The sequence below is a fragment of the Coccinella septempunctata genome, chromosome 1 (genome assembly GCF_907165205.1).
Source record: "Coccinella septempunctata chromosome 1, icCocSept1.1, whole genome shotgun sequence".
Lineage (NCBI taxonomy): Eukaryota > Metazoa > Arthropoda > Insecta > Coleoptera > Coccinellidae > Coccinella > Coccinella septempunctata.
Window position 1 is genome coordinate 39,235,393 of NC_058189.1, and position 18,867 is coordinate 39,254,259.

Below are 18,867 nucleotides of genomic sequence, written 5' to 3' on the forward strand. Positions count from 1 at the left end.
TAGTAGGTATTTATTTTTTAATTCTCAAAATATTGTGCGAAGGTGTTCGTAAAGTGTGACACCTCCGCAAAATTTTAAATCAGTGTGTTTATTTGTTCAAGAATTTATTATTATTGCCCTGTACATCCTAAACGAAGGCTCTTGTCAATTGAAACCTCTTGATATTAGGCCACTTTGAGGGCCTCAGTTTATGGTTTCCGTTTATTGCATTCTTCCCAGAACACCCTGTATAAGTCCCGGACCAGAGATATTTTGAATTTCGTTTTTTTTTCATTTCAAAGACTGCTTCGATGTCAATAATTCTGAAGGTGAGTGGAGTGTATACAAGTCTTGAATATCTTCGAAATATCCGCTGTTACAACAACCGTTCGAACTGGCGTTCAGTACATTCCTTGAATCTTCTCGTCCTAGTCGTACCCGGACTTATGAATATTAACCACATCAGTAAGATTGACCAAGTTTATCGATCATAATTAACAAATATTTGTTTTGTTCCAGCTGTCCCATTTCCACCCAGCCACAAATTAACGGTGGCCGAGGTATTTGACCCAAGGACGGCAAAACCTCGGCCTGATGTACTCAAGCAACATTTTATCCTGGAGGGCCGCATCGATGAAGCCGCCGCCCTTCGGATAGTAAACGAGGGGGCGCAGCTACTCAGGGCAGAGAAAACGATGATCGACATTGAGGCCCCTGTCACAGGTGAGTCGTATTTTCAAAATCTCTTTCATGCTTTTGACCTTGACATGAGCATTTTTTGCTTAAATACCTAATATCTGGTGAAATAGCTTATTATCCTGATGTAAAATATACTGAGTGACATAGAAAACGGAACACCCAGTTTTAATAAACGTATAATGAAGAAGTTTTGGGTATATTCAATGTGATTAATTGGTAAATAGGAGGAAGCTGAGGGTATATACGGTGTACACTGAGGTGAGACAGAATACACTATAATATTTAAAGGGTTTATCTCTCTTTCTTTAATCAAGATACAGTCTGTTTTATTGATTTTGCCAATTTCTTCAAATACCCATAACTTTCGAACCACCCTATATATTTTGATGATTCATATTTGGTATACGTTATATGAATTTTTGGTCAGGTCCGTCATAGGAAAAAATGATGAATAAGGTTCAACTCAAATAAAAAACCCTCTATATAAAATTCCTTATATTTGTTATGATTATCCGAAAAAGGAGAAACACTAAAGGGAACAAGGTATTTCTCGTACTCTCACATGCGATTATAAAACTCAATAAATCTAGTCAAATTGGAATTTTCTGACAACATAATTACCGAAATTTTATGAAATACAATTTTATTCGTTATTTAGTAATTTTCCTGATTTAATTGAATCTCCAGCCTCTCATCAGGCGCTTATTTTTTGGGTTACAAACTAGAAACACAAGAAACGAAAAGATTTGTATTTGGGTTGATCTGTGCTGTGATAATTTTAAGTTATTTTACCACTGAGAACGATAACATTTGTTCAGTTGTTATCAGACCTGTGATTTCCCACTGTTTCACGTTTGTTTCCCAAAATTTTTAATAAATTAATGAATTTCATAAATACCGAACGAAACTTTTTTTTTTAATTTTTGTTACTGTGTTGCCTGAATATTCAAATTTGACTACATTAATTGACTATTAAAATCGCATGCGGAAGTACGAGAAGTAACTTGTTTACTCCAGGTTTTCCTGCTTTCTTTGAATTTCCTATCGAATTTTCATTAAAAAAGGGCTATTTTTTATTGTCAATTTTTCCAGGCCGGACCTGAAAAAACTCAGGTACTATATCAGTATGAACAAGCTTTTGCGGAAAATGAACGCATCAAAATTTGATTAAAATATAGAGGGTGGTTCGAAAGGCAATTGAATAAATTGACCAAATCAATAAAACACTCTGTATCTTGATTATAAAGACAGATAAACCCTTTAAATATAGGTTATTTTGATTCACCTTCGTGTCCCATATCTAATCAAAGCATCCGCCCATTTGCCAATGAATTACCTTGTATGTATTTTTGTCTCGATAATCACGACTATCAGTTTTTCAACCAATCTACAGAGTGGTTTTGTGTTATCGTCGATTCCCACAAAGAAGAACCTAAGTAAGCGACAATTGTGTTTTCTGGTCAAAATTCGCATGTGATTGTCTAACAGTAAAATAGCATCATCATCATAGTGGGTGAAAGTAAGGTACCGAACGAAAATATAGATGAACAAGCAATTAACTCTACTTCATATTATTAGAGGCAGGTAATGATAGTTAAGATCATTCAAAGCAATTATAAAGCACATAAAAACCAAGGGATCGGTTGACAAATATAGAAACGAAGACTGGATATTTATGCATAATAAAAAATATGTTCTTCCATGGAATTGAGAACAATTTTTTCTACAAGCCTGTGCTTGTTTTTCCCGCACGCAAATATTATAGAGTAAATTAAATTCTGTTATGTCTCTATGCACCTAAAGCGAACGATGACATATCCATGGTAACGACATGCAGAATTAGGCCTGTCATTATATATGAATTGATCAAATCAATTTTCATTTGTTTCGTAAAACGGATATATTCATATACAGTCCCTGGCCATATTATTAGACGCATTGATTCGATGCAAAATCTCAGTTGAACACGCTTTGAAATTGGTTATTAGGTTATTGGTTTTTGAATATTGAATTATTAGATTGAATGTATATGTTATATATACTTCATCTGTAAATGGTTTTCACATATAATATATCATATTCAATAAAAAATATTGATTTATTGATGATTCAACATGAAATTCTAATATTTTGCTGAGCCATCTTGTGTAACTATGAGAATTACACAAGATACAGCTATCAATGCAGAATTGTTCGGTTTGCTGCATTCGAGGATGATGATTTCATATGTGGATTATCGAAATAACGTCCGAACCGGCAGCATGCAAGATGTCCACTGGAAGACATAGTACTGATTCATACTTAAGTACTATAATATTACAACATCAAAAGTAGATGCCAAATAGGACAATTTAATGAGAGTCGTAGATAAAACTGACATTATGTGGAAATTAAACTCAAATATTCTGCTTTTTCCTCGGGCAATACCAGTAAATATAAAAAAAATCCTCAGTGCGTCTAATAAACTGGCCAGGGATTGTATTTCATGCGCTTGTAGAAAAAATATTGTTCCTAACTATTGCGGAAAGTGTCTTGCCCTCACTTGATAGCAAAATAACTATTTTCTACTAGCGTTTCAAAAGTATTACTTTCCACACGCATTGATGTTTGTAGAGTAGAACTTTTCCGCACGCAAATATTAAAGAGTCGCATCAATCATAAAATTTTGGCATGTCTCTATGCGCCAAAAATAAAATTCAAACTTTTCTCTATGAGGCTGAGCGCACAAAAATATAATTTCTCATATCGTCAGTTTCAAGACGATAAGTCTACCGCGGAAGTCTTTCATTTACGTTAGTAGGAAGAATATTGTTCCTAACACATGTGGAAAGTGCATTTTCCGCACTCGACAACTTGACCGCAACTGCAATCTCTTGTGGAAAAGTATCAATTTCCGCACTTGTTAGGAAAACAATAATAGATTTCAACGATGTGTTCTAAAATAAAAATAAATAAATGTGAGTCTTTGTCTTGTACATATATTCAAACAGAAGATTCCTGAGGTCGAAAGAAACATTTTTGCCTTACCAATTTTTTTCAATTCGGCTCTACTGAGCCGAACTTTCTACTGAAAATATACAGAATATCCGAAGAAAATGCAATTTTCTGTTATATCTCACAAAGATTGGATGAAACAGATTGATTTCGGCATATCGTTTTTGAAAAGTTCCACCCACATTCTTCATATGACCATACAATAAAAATACCAGAAATTCAAATAACTCACTAACGAATAGATCATTTTGGAGAACAAAATTTTCTTCATATTTTCTTATATAATTCTTACGCGGTTCACAGAAATTTTTTTTATTTATTTATATGAAAATGAAAGGTTGCTGAGAGGATTATGTTAGAATCTGGTAACTGTTGTAAAAAATGAAATAAACAACAATAATGTATGATTACACAGTGGAGATAAATATCAGAGCTACTTTGGTTGGTTGCAAGCTGAATACATCATAATTAAAAATGAAATAGAAATCAAGAGAAGATTATTCAATGTATACTGTCCACGGCACCCCATTTATTATATTACTAGCAGACCCAGCAGTCTTGCCTAGGTGAAGAAATATTTAGTAATTGGAAGTAAAATGAGAGATGAAAGAGATTGAGTTAGAATAGTATGAAAAGTGGAAAAAGTCTTCAATCTAAACTTTTCATTGAAAAAAATTGATTAAGTAGATACCTACATACATATATGTAATATTATGTAATTTTTTTTATTTTAAGGGAACATTTTCATTTGTCAACAACTTTTTTTGTTTTGTCTTCTTCATGAACAAATAAAATTTAGGAGTTTGTCAACACAGGAACAGGTTACATATAGTTGCGTGAAAAGCATGGATTTTCGAAACTAATGCTGTAAACGCTCAAGCACTATATATTCATTGTTATTTTGAATGCAAATCGCTCTGAAAATTGAAGAAGACCAATTGTCCATTTAACGTAAATGTAATTTGAAAGCATTATACCGTCTAACCGAAATTTAAAGTAAATAGAAAACTGCAAAGCACAATTGTTATGCATACATATAGGACTTTATTTAATATACTGATCACTAAGACTCAAAATAATCAATTAACTGATTATCAAAATGCTGAAATTTGAGAACGTTGAAATCAATTGTCAACCGTCAGCAACTGTGGATCACCACTTGTGGATTGTAAATCACCCAATATACACGTGCTTGCGAAATTTAAAGTTCGTTTAATTTTCTTGATTTTCCCAGTTTCTCAAGCAGCTTTTTCCAATATCTCTTCCGTTAGCAAATTCTACAAAGTATGAGGAAGATTTCAAAGAGAAAATGAATGAAATCGGTTCAGCCATTTTTACGTTATGCCATAACCCATAACATTTTTATTCATAAAGATGAATACTCTTCCTTGGAAGAAGTGAGTTTGGCTTTTTTCTTCAATTCAGCTTATTTTCAATATGACACGTTATGAAATGTTTGAATGGCTATACCTTTAGATCTCTACTACTCTACTCTACTCTATCGCTTCTGTGATAGCGAAACACGACGAAATTTGTTTTAACGAGAAATATGTTATGAAGCGTTTCATTTCTTTCCGTTATTGAAATAATTTCTTGGCATTATTATATTAATTTTCTCTTCAATTTCATCTCGTATTTTTATTTTTTAAAATTTTAAAGTTACTGACTCGGCGTTTCCGTTTCGACAAGACTAATGGATATACTAACAAGTGTTCTCTTCTGTCAGTTTAAACCATTGGTCTCGACCATATATCTCACCTCGTTTTCCATGGAAGCAATTTGACGGCGACACAGTAAGTCGCCCCGAACAAACGATCTGTTGCTAGCGGAAATATTTCACTGTTTGCTGAAAATAAGGCCACTGTGGCGTTACGTACCGCAGACGTTGCCAGAACGACGTTATGGCAGAATGGGATGCTGCGGAATAAAGGATCGCGCGCAGATCAGTATTGATTTCGGCATCCTGGCCCTCCTGAATAAATAATAATTTATATGTGTCTTCATTTTTTTCCGGCCGTTAAGACCCAACTGACCTTTACGGCGGCGTGTGGATATGGACGGCTAGTGTGGTATTTCCGTTCATACTATAGGTACGCCTATAAATTGGGATTTATCGGTGGAAGGGTCTGAATTTGTATTAGGTATCGATCTTGAAATAATCTCTGTAATTTAAATCTTGTCATCTATTTGTTCAATGTCGTAAATGGCAGGGGAAGGAAGGAATAGTTTTATAGTTGTATATCCCCCTCACATCTAAAATAGCATTTGTTGGATTGCAGATTTAGGATTTTCAGCAGTGTAATTCGCATCGGGTCTACGTTATCTCATATTATGTCAATTTCAAGGTTCCCTGCTCATTTCAAAAGAAATGCATTTCATTGCATATTGGATTCTACGCAAAGCTGGTGAGCACTATGATATTCTGCACTGTATCGAGTATATTTTCAATATAAAGCACACAATCCTTGTATCAGTACATTGACATGAAGTTTGATTTAGTTCTTCAATTCATCTAATTTTTAAGATGAGTCTTCGATTTCTGCTCGTTTTGGCATTGAATATTATAATTTTAATTCCGATTCAGAATTAAGAAATTGTAGGAAAACCTTAACATTCCAGACACGCTGCTTGATAATGTGAAATTTTTCGTTCCTTTAACCAGAGGTATTGCGAATATCGTTTAAAAGGAGGATTACGATTATGAGTCACGCCTAGTGATAATTCAATTTTTTTGACAGACTAATTATTATCACGAAGAATTTAAATTGACTGCGTAGGAAGTGTGGTGAGTTTAGAGATAAATCGCCGTCCTGTACCATTAAATTTGAACCTCAGATTAAACTAACTCCATTCTGTCCAAATTCTCATCCTCCCGGACGTAGTTTGACTGGAGGTGCGAAAACCCCTTTCGACCTGAAGACCTGTAACTTGTGAGGCTGAATTTCGTCTCTATTGTCCGATAACTATGCATAACAATTCATAAAATCTGTTTCATATCAATAATCCATGGTCATAGAAGATACATTTTCCCAATTTATTTATTTATTTTCCGTATGGCCTTGAAACATTAAAAATAGAAATTTTAACAAAGAGTATAGAACATTACTAGAATACAAAGTACAATACAAAACAGGATATATTATAGTATAAAACATACTTTAGGAGGTTACAAACGAACATCTAGACTATTTACGTAATCTATCGACTCTGGGGCGCTACCAGGAAGTCCTCAGTTCTGCCATTATATGATCGTATGGAACATTCTTCTGTAATATGTCTGATCGTTTGGATTTCTCCGCAGTCACAGAGAGGTGATGGTTGCTTGCCCCATTTGTGTAGAGAGTATGCACATCTGCCATGTTGGGTTCTGATTCTGTTAAGAATGGACCATGTTTTACGTGATAAATCAAAACCAGGTGGCTTTTGGTTGATACACGGCATGTTATTGTTTTCTTGTGCAGTCCATTCTTGAGTCCATGCGTTAGTAAGGTCAAACTCGTCTTCCACAGCCACCCTTGCCGTTCTTGTTGGTGGTCGTCTAGACCGAAGTCGGGTATGGTTGGCATCTTCGAATTCTTGGTGGATGGGTAAGTTCGTGTTATCCACGATCTTTTTATACTCGTTCGCAAGAGCGTTTATTCGTCGTAGTTGGGGGGGCGGAATGTGGCTTAGGACTGGAAGCCATTGAGTGGGAGTTGATTTAATGACACCAGCGATCATTCTCATAGTGTTTTTTAGCTGCGCGTCTATTTTATGTACATGTGGGCTGTTTAACCAGACTGGAGCGCAGTATTCAGCAGTTGAAAAGACAAGACCCAGCGCAGAGGAACGCAGAGTGGAAGCCGATGCTCCCCAAGTTGTGCCACATAGTTTTTGAATTATGTTGTTTCTTGTCTTCAACTTCTCAGCAGTTCTCGATAGATGCTCTCCGAAAGATAGTGTTCTATCAAGGGTTATGCCTAGATATTTAGGTGTTTTATTGTGGGTTAGTAAGGTGTTTTCAAATTGTTTGTTGAGTTCTCTTCTGGCAAGTTTGTTATTTAGATGGAAGCAGGTGACTTCTGTTTTGATGGCATTAGGTTGAAGCCTCCACTTGCGAAGATACTTTCCCACTACTTCCAGATCTGTTGTTAGGGTCTCCTCTGACTGTTCAATAGAACTGCACCTTGTCGCAAGTACCCAGTCATCAGCGTAGCCAAACTTTCTAGATCTTGTTTCTGGCATATCGGCAATATACAGGCTAAAGAGGAGCGGCGCAAGGACTGAGCCCTGTGGTAGCCCGTTCTTCAGTTTCCTTGGGGAGCTGATGTCGGATCCCATAACCACTTGAAACACTCGGTCGTTTAGCATGCTGTCTATCAGTCGGGCTGTTAGTTTGCAGGGAATTACGCGTAGGAGCTTGTGTATTAAGCCCTCTCTCCACACTGTGTCGTAAGCCGCCGATAGGTCGATAAATACAGCTGCAGTTTTAAGTTTTCTTTGAAATCTTGCCTCAATATAGGTGGTGCGTGACAGGACTTGATCTGCGCAGCTTCGTTTAGGTCGAAAGCCTGCCTGTTCGACCGGAATCGCTTCAAGTATTCTTTCGCTGATTCTGTTATAAATTAGCCGTAGCTTATAGGTTACAGACAGTAGAGCTATTGGTCTGTAACTCTTGGGGTTGTCAGCTGGTTTGCCTGGTTTTAATATGGCAATTATTTTCGATGGCTTAAATTCTCTCGGAATATTGCCGGTTTGTATGATATCCGTAAAGAGATGAGCCATCCAGACTTTTGCGTACTTGCCACAGTTTACTAAGAATTCAGGGTGAATATTGTCAAACCCTGGAGACTTTCCTAGCTTGACATCTTTGAGAGCGTTCGAAACTTCTTCGCATGTGTAAGGGCGAGAATGTTCTGATTCTGTGGCTTCAGCTCTTAAGGCTTTAAGTTCTCGTTTGATCTTAACTGTGTGTTCTTTATACTTGGGTGCTCTTGATGTCGCTACTATGTGTGAAGCAACAGCGTTTGGGCTGACAGTTGTATTTTGTCTTCGTGTGGTGGTTCCGCTCCCTATTTTCCTTAGTAGTGCCAACGCTTGTCTGCTCGATGTCTGGAAGTTCAAGCTTTCCACAGTTTCCGTCCACCTTTCTCGCCTCGCCGCATCTAGACTATGAAGTAGCTCGTCTGCTATCTCTTGATCACCGGTTTCAAAAAAATTTTGGTACAGCTCGTCACTGTTTTGGGACCATCCGGGAATGTATTCTTTGCGGCATCCTCTTGGAATACACTTTTTGGCACTACTTATTACGGCACCAACAAATCTGTTGTAGTTTCTGCTGGTAGGGGGAATCCAACCCAAACATTTGTCTAGTTCCGTGGAGAACTTAGACGAACTTTGTCCAGTTGGCCTTTTTGAAATTCCACCTTGGGCGAGGGAAAGAGGTAATTAGGGGGATTTGTATTCCTACCTCTATTATGACTGGACGATGCTGGCTGTGCGGAAAGTCGGGGAGAACGTTCCGTGTGGTCTCTATTGGTTGGCCTCTGTTGTCAGTCGAGACAATACATAGATCAGGATTGTATTCACGTTGCCACGCTGCTGATCTAAATGTGAATCGGTCTTTAGCATCAAACACAAGGGTGAGATGTTCATCTTCTACCCATTTTACTATTGTGTTGCCATTTGGGTCGCATTCTCTGTACTTCCATTGCTCGTGATGACTATTGTAATCCCCCACGTATATAACAGGATGGGGGTGTGTTTGGATGACTTGGGCTGGCCAGGATACAGCTGGCGGCTTGTAAATGTTGAAGACGGTGATGCTTCCTATTTTTATGACAACGTTATTTTCCCAATAATTCACAAGAAAAAGAGAAAATGTATCTTCTATGACCATAGATTATTGATATGAAACAGATTTCATTAATTTTACTCTACGTACGACATAAAATCAGAAAATCCTAAATAACTCAGGAATTATTCATTTTAGGAGCATTAACATACTAAAACACTGTCATTATTTTTCTTCGCAGACTGCAACGCAATCATAAAAAATTAGAGTTCTGATTTGAAAAACGAAAGTGATGGATAAATTTTGATCCCCATTTTTGGCTCAGCATTCGAAACACTCTGTGGCGAGTTTTTCGAAATTCAGAAAATGTACAATATTCCCTCATTCTTCGACTTCAAAAAAGTGAAAACGGTTTGTGCTTAAGATATTTAGAATAGAAATATCGAACATAATACTCAGTTTTTCACAATATTTTGGAAACCATTTGGCCAAATGCAACGATTTGAACAGAAGTACATATATTCAGAATTGAATATTCTATCATATCAGGAAAGAAAAAGAATAAAAAAATTTTTGGAAAAATTTACTTCCATTCCCTGTATAACTGAAAGTGCCTAGGCTTCAAGAATATTTTAGCTCAGTAGATAATGTCGAACAATATCATAATCCAAATTGTCAGATCTCAAATAGGTTCAGTTCTCCAGAAACGTCTAATAGGCCCTCGAACTTGGTACACCCTGTATTGTCTTCCCAAACAAGAGTTTTTAAACCTTCACCCACTCGAAGATGATACTGTGATACCAAAACACGTGTCGTGGTTTTCTTCTCTGAGTTTTTTAAGAAGATTCCCACGTTTCATATTTATTCATGACTTCCACGAGATAGATACCTAAATCCATGCCCAATTTAAAAAATTCATAAAAAAGAATTGTAAATGTGACAACTTTGAGTCGTACTACGTATTGAAGCCTAATTTATTTTCTTTCTAAAAAGCGAAACAATTATTTTAAATTCGAAATATAAAATGATATTTTGATCTCCAACAATTCAAATGACAATTAAGAAATCCGACCCTGGAATATTGGCATAATTGATATTGCAGCATGTGTCAATAACCTCCCCAGTTTCAATAAATTCCGCCGAAAGTTTGGTGTTGATGATGGTCTCAGTATTCCTATAAATCACCCTGTAGCTTTCTGGGGAAAGCCAGAAATACATTTTTTATATTCAATCCGTACTGAGCTAGTACTTCTCTATCTCTGGTAAGAGTATGTACAGTATCTCCCAGGAGACCCTGTGGATTGACCTGTTATCAGAAAAGATGTAGGATGGCCTTCTGCCAGTAGTTTCTCAACTAATTCGTTGATAACCTGAAACATTTTTTTTCCGATGCAGTCTGGTTCAATCTTTTTGGATATTGTCAACTCTCAGAATATGAGGAAGTGAAGAATCCAAAAACCCCCCACTCCATGAGCAAAATTTTTTGATTTCGAAGACTTACGGCTGTTTTCAATAAACCCATCTATCAGATGGCCGTTAGAGAAATCAATTGTAAATATAAATTCGATTCGTGAGAAAAAATTTTTCGTTTCAGATTCTAACGGCATCCTATAAATCCAAGGGAAAGATAAATCGATATGAATTTGTATAACACGAGTGACATATGAGATATTTTGTACTTGTCAACCCAGCTTAATGGATGGGTTCATCTTGATACGATAAAATGACAAGATTAGGAAATTAACACGAATTGCGTCTTGGATCTGTTTCCTCAGATAAGTTGTCAACTTGCTCATTAATGTAACAGTTATCTTCACTACAAAGACGTCTGCTTGCAATGCACGTAAGTGCATTACATGTCCGCTGTTTAATTGACACAATTAGTTCCCGCTTCAGATACAACGTCCCAATGGAAAGGAATAATGCAGATGGGAATTAACGCCTTCGTTCCATGAATATTCATTTGATACTTTTTCTGTTCCTATCAGTCTAGCATAAGCCATGGAATTGTTAAAACAAGTCTGCCATGTGTTTCTGAAATATTCAACGCTATGAAACACGTGTGGTTTAACCGAGTTTAACTTTTATTGGATATCAATTACCATTCCGTGCGTATCTATACCTGACTTCTTAGATTTTTATAAAATTGATTAAGAGCCATTAGTTGGGGAGCCGAAGAGGGAAATTCGGGATTTACTCGAGCGTGTCAGATTAATATAAGGGGACATACCTTGGACCCTGTAGAGTACATCTACCAAAAATTAGACCTGTATATAGGGGGAATTGTCTAGGACAGCCTGTCAGAATAGTAAAAAAAAAACGATCATTGTACATATTCGAGCGTGTCAGATTGAGGTATATGTGGTTAATTACATGTTGAAAGGTATATATTCTCTTAATCTGACAATTTAAGCGTGTCGAAAATGTGTGGGAGGGCACCAAAGTTGCAAAAAAAAACGTCATGTGTACACATTGAACTCTAAAAGAAATGGAAGGGCCTCTTAGGTACCGAAATACGACGAAAAGTGTGTCCAACTGAGACGGAAGATGTAGAGCAACCCATCTCTTTCTAATGGTTCGGCAACCAATCGAATAACCGCATCAGACGTCGGACGCAGCTGTCGTCTCACTTCAACGCCCCGAATTGTTTTTGTTTACATCGTTATAAACCAATTGACAGAGCGCAGAGAGAGATAGATTGCTCTACATCCTCCCTTTCAGTCTTCCTTAGTTTGCCTGCATCGAGATGCCATTCCAGTTCTTTTAGAGTTCAATGTGTATACATTCTCGAGCGCGGTGGCGTTTTTTCTTATTTTGAAGCTAATGATTCAAGAATTACAGAAAAAATATAATCTGACAGTTTTAGCAAGCCGAAACAATAAAAATTGGCCATATAGATCACAAAAATCAGTTTTTTTTAATTATCTCCTCCCCTGGCCTTCAAATCTTTTTCGCATTCATTATAAAAGTTATAGAGCATAACATTTGCTACAAATTTTGTCCCAAGCAATTTTTTCTACGTTCAAACGTTTTTGAGATATATGGCGATTAATGCGAGGTGTTTAGCGATACATGCTGGAGCGGAAATTCACTCGTTGGAAAATAGTACATTCTAAGGTTCAGTCACAGACAACACTAAAATTTTCGTGACTAATTTCGAAATTGTCATCATAGAAATACCTTGTCATTTTGACAATTGTAGATTAGACTGGGATTCATTGACCTTGCCCTTTCGCATGTGTGGCTAAACTTTTCGCTCTTATCGCCCTCTAACTCGAGAACGGTTAAGGGTATGTAAAATTGCTTCAGACAAAAGTTGTGTAGCATTTTGTTATCTACAACTTTCATAATGAATACAAAAACGATTAGAGGTACAGGGAGGGAAAATATTCGAAAAAAAGGGATTTTTATCATCTTCAAAGTGTGAGATTAAGAAAACCCCCCCTGATTAGTTTCAGATTAATGGGTCAACACGTCTACAACACCCAGATTAACAATCTGTATGAAAATCTGACACGGTCGAGTATGTACAAGTAACAATTTTCTTTTACATTTTCAAAGGACCGCTGTGACCTTGCGTCACGTCCAAATTGTCAGTCCCTTGAAATTCATTATCAGAGACACGAAGAGCATATACAGTATCTTGATCTGACCCGCTCGAGTATGTACACCTGACGATTTTTTTTACATCTTTGAGACTGCAGACGCTTTTCCCACCGCTGAAAGTGTATACATCATAGAACCTTTTTTTCTTTCTACCATCTAATCTTCAAAATCCACTAGGTCTCCACGACGCTCGAGTAAATCCCGATATAGCATCGTCGGCTCTCCAATGCAATGCAATGTTTAAAATATTCAATACATTGTTTACATATAGGCAATGCGATTTTGGTAATTTTACACAAGTGAGAATTTACATCTTTGCTGGCCCTGTCGCCACCGAGTGGACTATTTATCGGCAACTTATCGATGTCGGATTCGATAAGCCATTGTAAGCAATCTAAATATCTACATCTCACAGGTTTTTCACCAACAAAATGTTTGCATACATACAGCAAAAATCGATCATCTGCGGTAACAATTTTCACCTACTCGACGAAAAAAGAAGAGTCGATTGTCATGAGCTTGTGGTACTACTACTACTGGATTCATTTCATTTTTTATATTAAGGTTATTAGAATTACTGGTCAGTAAGTCACCCTCGCATTCTTTGATTAATAAATAATAATAATAAAACTTTTTCTCGAAAAATATTTCTAGACGGAGCTCCAACCCTTCAGGGGAACGAAATTTAGGATGTATGTATAAAATTTGGTATAACTATTGGCACTCAATTTGCTACTCTGAGAGGATGGAATTTTTAGCGCTACACTATACTGTTGAGGGACAATGATCCCTAAACCGGTTTACACATGCGCAGTGCGGGGTAACAGCAGGGGTTTCTCCCGCATTCAAATATCCTAAAGTAAATTAAATTCTGTCATGTCTTTGAGCACCGAACGAAGAGATAAATTTGATAATGACATGCAGAATTATAAAATTGTCATTTTATAATGGATATATGTATTCATATATTTCAAGCGCTTGTAGAAAAAAATATTGTTCCTAACTCAACTGCTTACCCGAACTCTGCTCTGGGCAAGTACCACTTTCCGCACTTGTTAGGAAAATAATTCTTATTTGATCCACAGTTCTTCACCATGCAATAATTTTCGAATGACATTTTGAGGTTTCCGCCAAGAAAATAGAAGAAAACCTCGTTGAAAAAATATCATATGTTTCTGCAAATGGCCCTCAAATTAATATTCGAACCAGTCTTATGGTACACATTTGAAATACTAGATGGCGGTAACATCACTTGAGTCACTTCGTTTCTATTTTCATCTTCCTAATTCTATAATCTCTGGTCCGATGCGACTTTCGCGAAGTGGGCAGTTTTCATTCCCAAACAACACACTTCCGTCTAAATGACATCTCATTTATGTCAAAAGGGATCTAAAATGATCTTGCTCTGAATTATGATCAAAATTAGATTATCTAAATAAGACGTTTTCTATGATTGATGTTTTTGAAATATCTTTTAGATGTCTAGTCTTATGCCTGGCAGAATTCTTATGTCAGTAAGATATCTGAAAATAGATTAGTTTCCAAATATACATCTGAAAAACGTTTTTCTTATATCTAATTGTATTAATCGCGAAAGAATCACTGGGCGGACAACTAATAGATATGATATACCATACCAATATTAGACATCAATATCTGACTTTATTAAGACATCTAGATCACATATGGAGAACATCTAACTAAAATGGTCGAAAACCAGTGACCAGATGAATATCTTTCAGATATATCATTTTGTATCGTCTATGAACATTAGATTTCAAATTGTACCAAATATGTCGATTAATATCTTCAAAGAAGACCATATATTGAAAAAACGTTTATTGGATATCTTAATTTTATAATCATGATGAAATTAGTTTTCAGACGGGAAATAGATATCATATACCATATCGATATGACACATCAATATCTGACTTTGTTTAGACGCCTAGATTACATATATAAAACATCTAAGTAAAATGGTCGAAAAACAGTGAACAAATAAATTTCTTCTAGATTTGTCATTGCTAGATCGTCTTTAAGCTTAACGATTCCAAGTGTCCCAAATAATAATAAGAAGTCAATGTCATCTATTGAAGTGACTTCCGAAATTAATTATTCATAAACCATATTTCTACGATAGTCAAAACATTTTGGACTAATCAACATCTTCCTAGTGTATTTTTCAAATTCATATTGTGTTTTATCATCTAAGTATCAATGCTAAAAAGCACATGTAAGTATTCGTATTCCTACTGATGGGGATGTTTTTCTAGGAGACATAGTATCAGGATATTGAAATTCGTGAAAATTTTCATATGATAAAACTGATTGGACAATTTTTTTAATATAAATCGAAAATCGAGTATGAATATTGGTACCTATTCCAAAAACAATAATGGTGAAGAATGATTGACTCCTGAATTCAATATGTTAAATATCAATTTCGAACGAAACTATTGATTAACCCAAGATACTCTTGATAGTCTTGAGGAAAAAGGATATTTTTCCGAGTTTGCAGAAAATAGGTGTTTGGTTGAAGGGTCGAGAGATATGCGATGAGAAGGACTAGACACGAACTTCGATCGGGTTGGATCGCTTGGTGGCGAACTCTTATCGCAATTCGCAAGAAGCCGCGAACCGGCCATGGGCCAATAGAGTTAAAGTTCATAAAGCATAGCCATTTGAACTTGAACATTCAACATTTCCGTTAGTATACAACCCTTCTTTGTAAGAAGGTCAAGTCGGCTAGTGATTGTGTTCGTTTTTTGATTAGTGATTTGTGCTGTAATAATTGAACAAGGTGAGTGCATTTTCTACTTAGGGTAGTTACAGCAGGTAATCCCTTCACACATTAATCAAATTGCTTGAACATAGTAAAATACCATTTACTTCGATATGGTATTAGTTTGGATTTGTGCTCTCTGTTAAAAATGATATCCAGTTATCGTTTTCAAATACTTACCTGAATTTTTGGCTACAATAAATTGAGATATAGGTAGATTTAAAATAGAAATATTTTTCATAGATCAATCGTCTAATAAAGTCTATTAAATGATATTTTTTAGATAACCATTGACGAGTCAATACTATTTTGTTAGATAGGTACTATTAATGGTATATATTATATTTAAAATGCGCTCCTCTGAGGAATATCAATCGGAAATTTGACGAATAATCGAATATACAGAGTTTGAAATCTTCGAGGAAATGTTTAGATTATTTTTAGATCATTTAAGAATTCGAATATTTTTTTGTATTTCGATGTTCGAATTGAAAATTTTGAATCAATTAATCCATAGGAGTTCATTATACAGCAGCGTTTTCTATTTCTATGTAAAATTTACTTGGTGAAGACGGTTATCTGAAAAAGTCTATTGATACACATCTTCTAGACATCGATTCAGAAGTGAATTTTGAATCAATTCACTCAGGAAACTCTTGCTGAATAATGTAACCCTTATTATAAGTACTAACAAAACAGGATTCAATCTGAAATTTGACGAATAATTGAATATACGGAGTTTGAAATCTTCGAGGAAATGTTTAGATGTTTTTTAGATCATTTAAGAATTCGGATGTTTTTTCGTATTTCGATGTTAGAATTGAAAATTTTGTATCAATTAATCCATAGGAGTTCGTTACCGCAGCGTTTTCTATTTCTATGTAGAATTCACTTGGTGAAGAGGGTTATCTGAAAAAGTCTATTGATAGACATCTTCAGACATCGATTCAGAAGTGAATTTTGAATCACCTCACTCAACACTTGCTGAATAATGTAACCCTTATTATTATAAGTAGGTACTTACAAAACAGGATTCAATCTGAAATTTGACGAATAATTGAATATACGGAGTTTGAAATCTTCGAGGAAATGTTTAGATGTTTTTTAGATCATTTAAGAATTCGAATGTTTTTTCGTATTTCGATGTTCGAATTGAAAATTCTGTATCAATTAATCCATAGGAGTTCATTAGAGCAGCGTTTTTTATTTCTAAAAAATACTACAGGGTATCTAAAGAGTACGGAAATTGAATCCTATTGATTTATAATTTCTATCTCCAGGTTTTGGTTCATCGCTTTCTTTTCTTCAAAAGAATATTTTTTCGCATATTTTCTCAACTTGTAATTGATATTCAATCAAGAAACATTTAGCTATTTGTAATTTATGTTGCTTCCAGAGGCTGTATATGTTCTCTTCGAAAGTGAAACGCCAGCAGACTTGAATGATGCTGTCATAAAACGGGCCATTCAAGACTGGTTACGACTAGCCAATCAACGGTACGAATATGAGAGGAATAAAAACACATATACAATAATCTCATCTATTTATATTATGTTTTTTCCAATTTTATGGATTTGTGTTATGTTTTTGAATTATATTTATTTTTGTTTTTTTTATTATAAATATATTTATTCATCAGAACCTGTTTTTTCTCTTCCAACTCCCATACAAACTGTCAACCATTCCGTATAAATATGAACTCGCCCATCACTAATCTGTAGATTTTCAAGTGGTCAGATTTTATAGATATGATTCGAAGATGTGGATCTTGAATCTACGGAACGTCCATTTTCTTTCACATGGACCCTTCTTCGAAACATATCTTGTGAAATAAATATGTCTAGTTAAGAGGTCATTAATATCACGTTCTTCAAATTATCCTAATATAATTCCAAAGTTGACAACAATTAGAGGACAAAAACTGTATATACAATACAAGGTCATTCTAGAAATATCTAACAGACGTTCATCTTTGATCATCTAAAATAGGTGAATACTAACACCATCTTTTTCAATAAATAATCTTTTCTCTAATAGACATCCGATTTCTTCAACGATAAAGACAATGCTCCAAAGTCTAAAGAAGATCTTTGGTGCTACATGATTTAGATGTCCTGATTGTCCATGTTTTTCAGATCATCTATATATTATCAGATTGTTGATCGAAGAAAAATGTCAAAAATCTAATGATATATAAACGTTATCGAATGATTTTAATAAAGTACATCCTCAAACGTCTATTATATATCAAACAAAATACCAAATCAGTATAATCTCGAGAATATCAGAAATGGTACTTGTTATAGAGATAATTAGAATTACGTCGAATAGACGTCTAAAGAAGTGATACTTTTCAACGTAAATCTCGCGGACATTTTTCCGTCGAATCTAGGTTACAGATTCGATACTTTCTGATGTTTTATAGATCATCTAAAAGTCTATGAGCTATGGTTTATAAAATGTTTTAAATATGTGTGTGTGTTGTTTGGGTTATATTATTACTAGCTACGCGAGATGCTCAAATATTTGAGCATTGCAAGAATTTGCGGTAATTATGAATAACATATGTAGTCAATACTCATTAAAATAATTCCGAGGATTGTCTTGCATTCTAGGCTTCATTCTAATTAGTATTAGATAATTTTTCTATCATTCCCATCCCGATAATAACAAACAAACGGCGAATAGTGGACCCAAATCATATAAATATATTCTCTTGGATTCAAGCCACGCCGTCCATCTTGTTCATCTGCTAGTGAGCTAGCTGAATCACAATAATAAGATCGCAGGAATGTGCCGGCACTTGTGGATGGAGGATATTATTTCTCGAACTGAAATCCTAATGAGCCATCAGCAAACAGCGCTTTTGTGCTAGGCGTACAATGGTGCTGTGGTAATTAAAGGGACTACAGGTTGACATTTCCAGGCGTGCGGCAATCGTCTTTGAATGATGCCAAACACAAAGGTTACAACGCTAGTTTTGGCCTATTATTCTCTTTTTCATGGACAATTACCCGATTCCTTGATATTC

The 18,867-nt window shown here is 35.4% G+C and overlaps 1 protein-coding gene across 1 annotated transcript in view; it reads left to right on the forward strand.

Moving 5' to 3' along the window:
- LOC123307787 (serine/threonine-protein phosphatase 2B catalytic subunit 3-like) overlaps positions 1 to 18,867 on the forward strand; it is a 292,638-nt gene that overhangs the window by 93,685 nt on the left and 180,086 nt on the right. Inside the window, exon 2 of the mRNA XM_044890221.1 lies at positions 499 to 702. Coding sequence (XP_044746156.1) covers positions 499 to 702 — 204 coding nt within the window. The remainder of the gene's footprint in view (positions 1 to 498; positions 703 to 18,867) is intronic.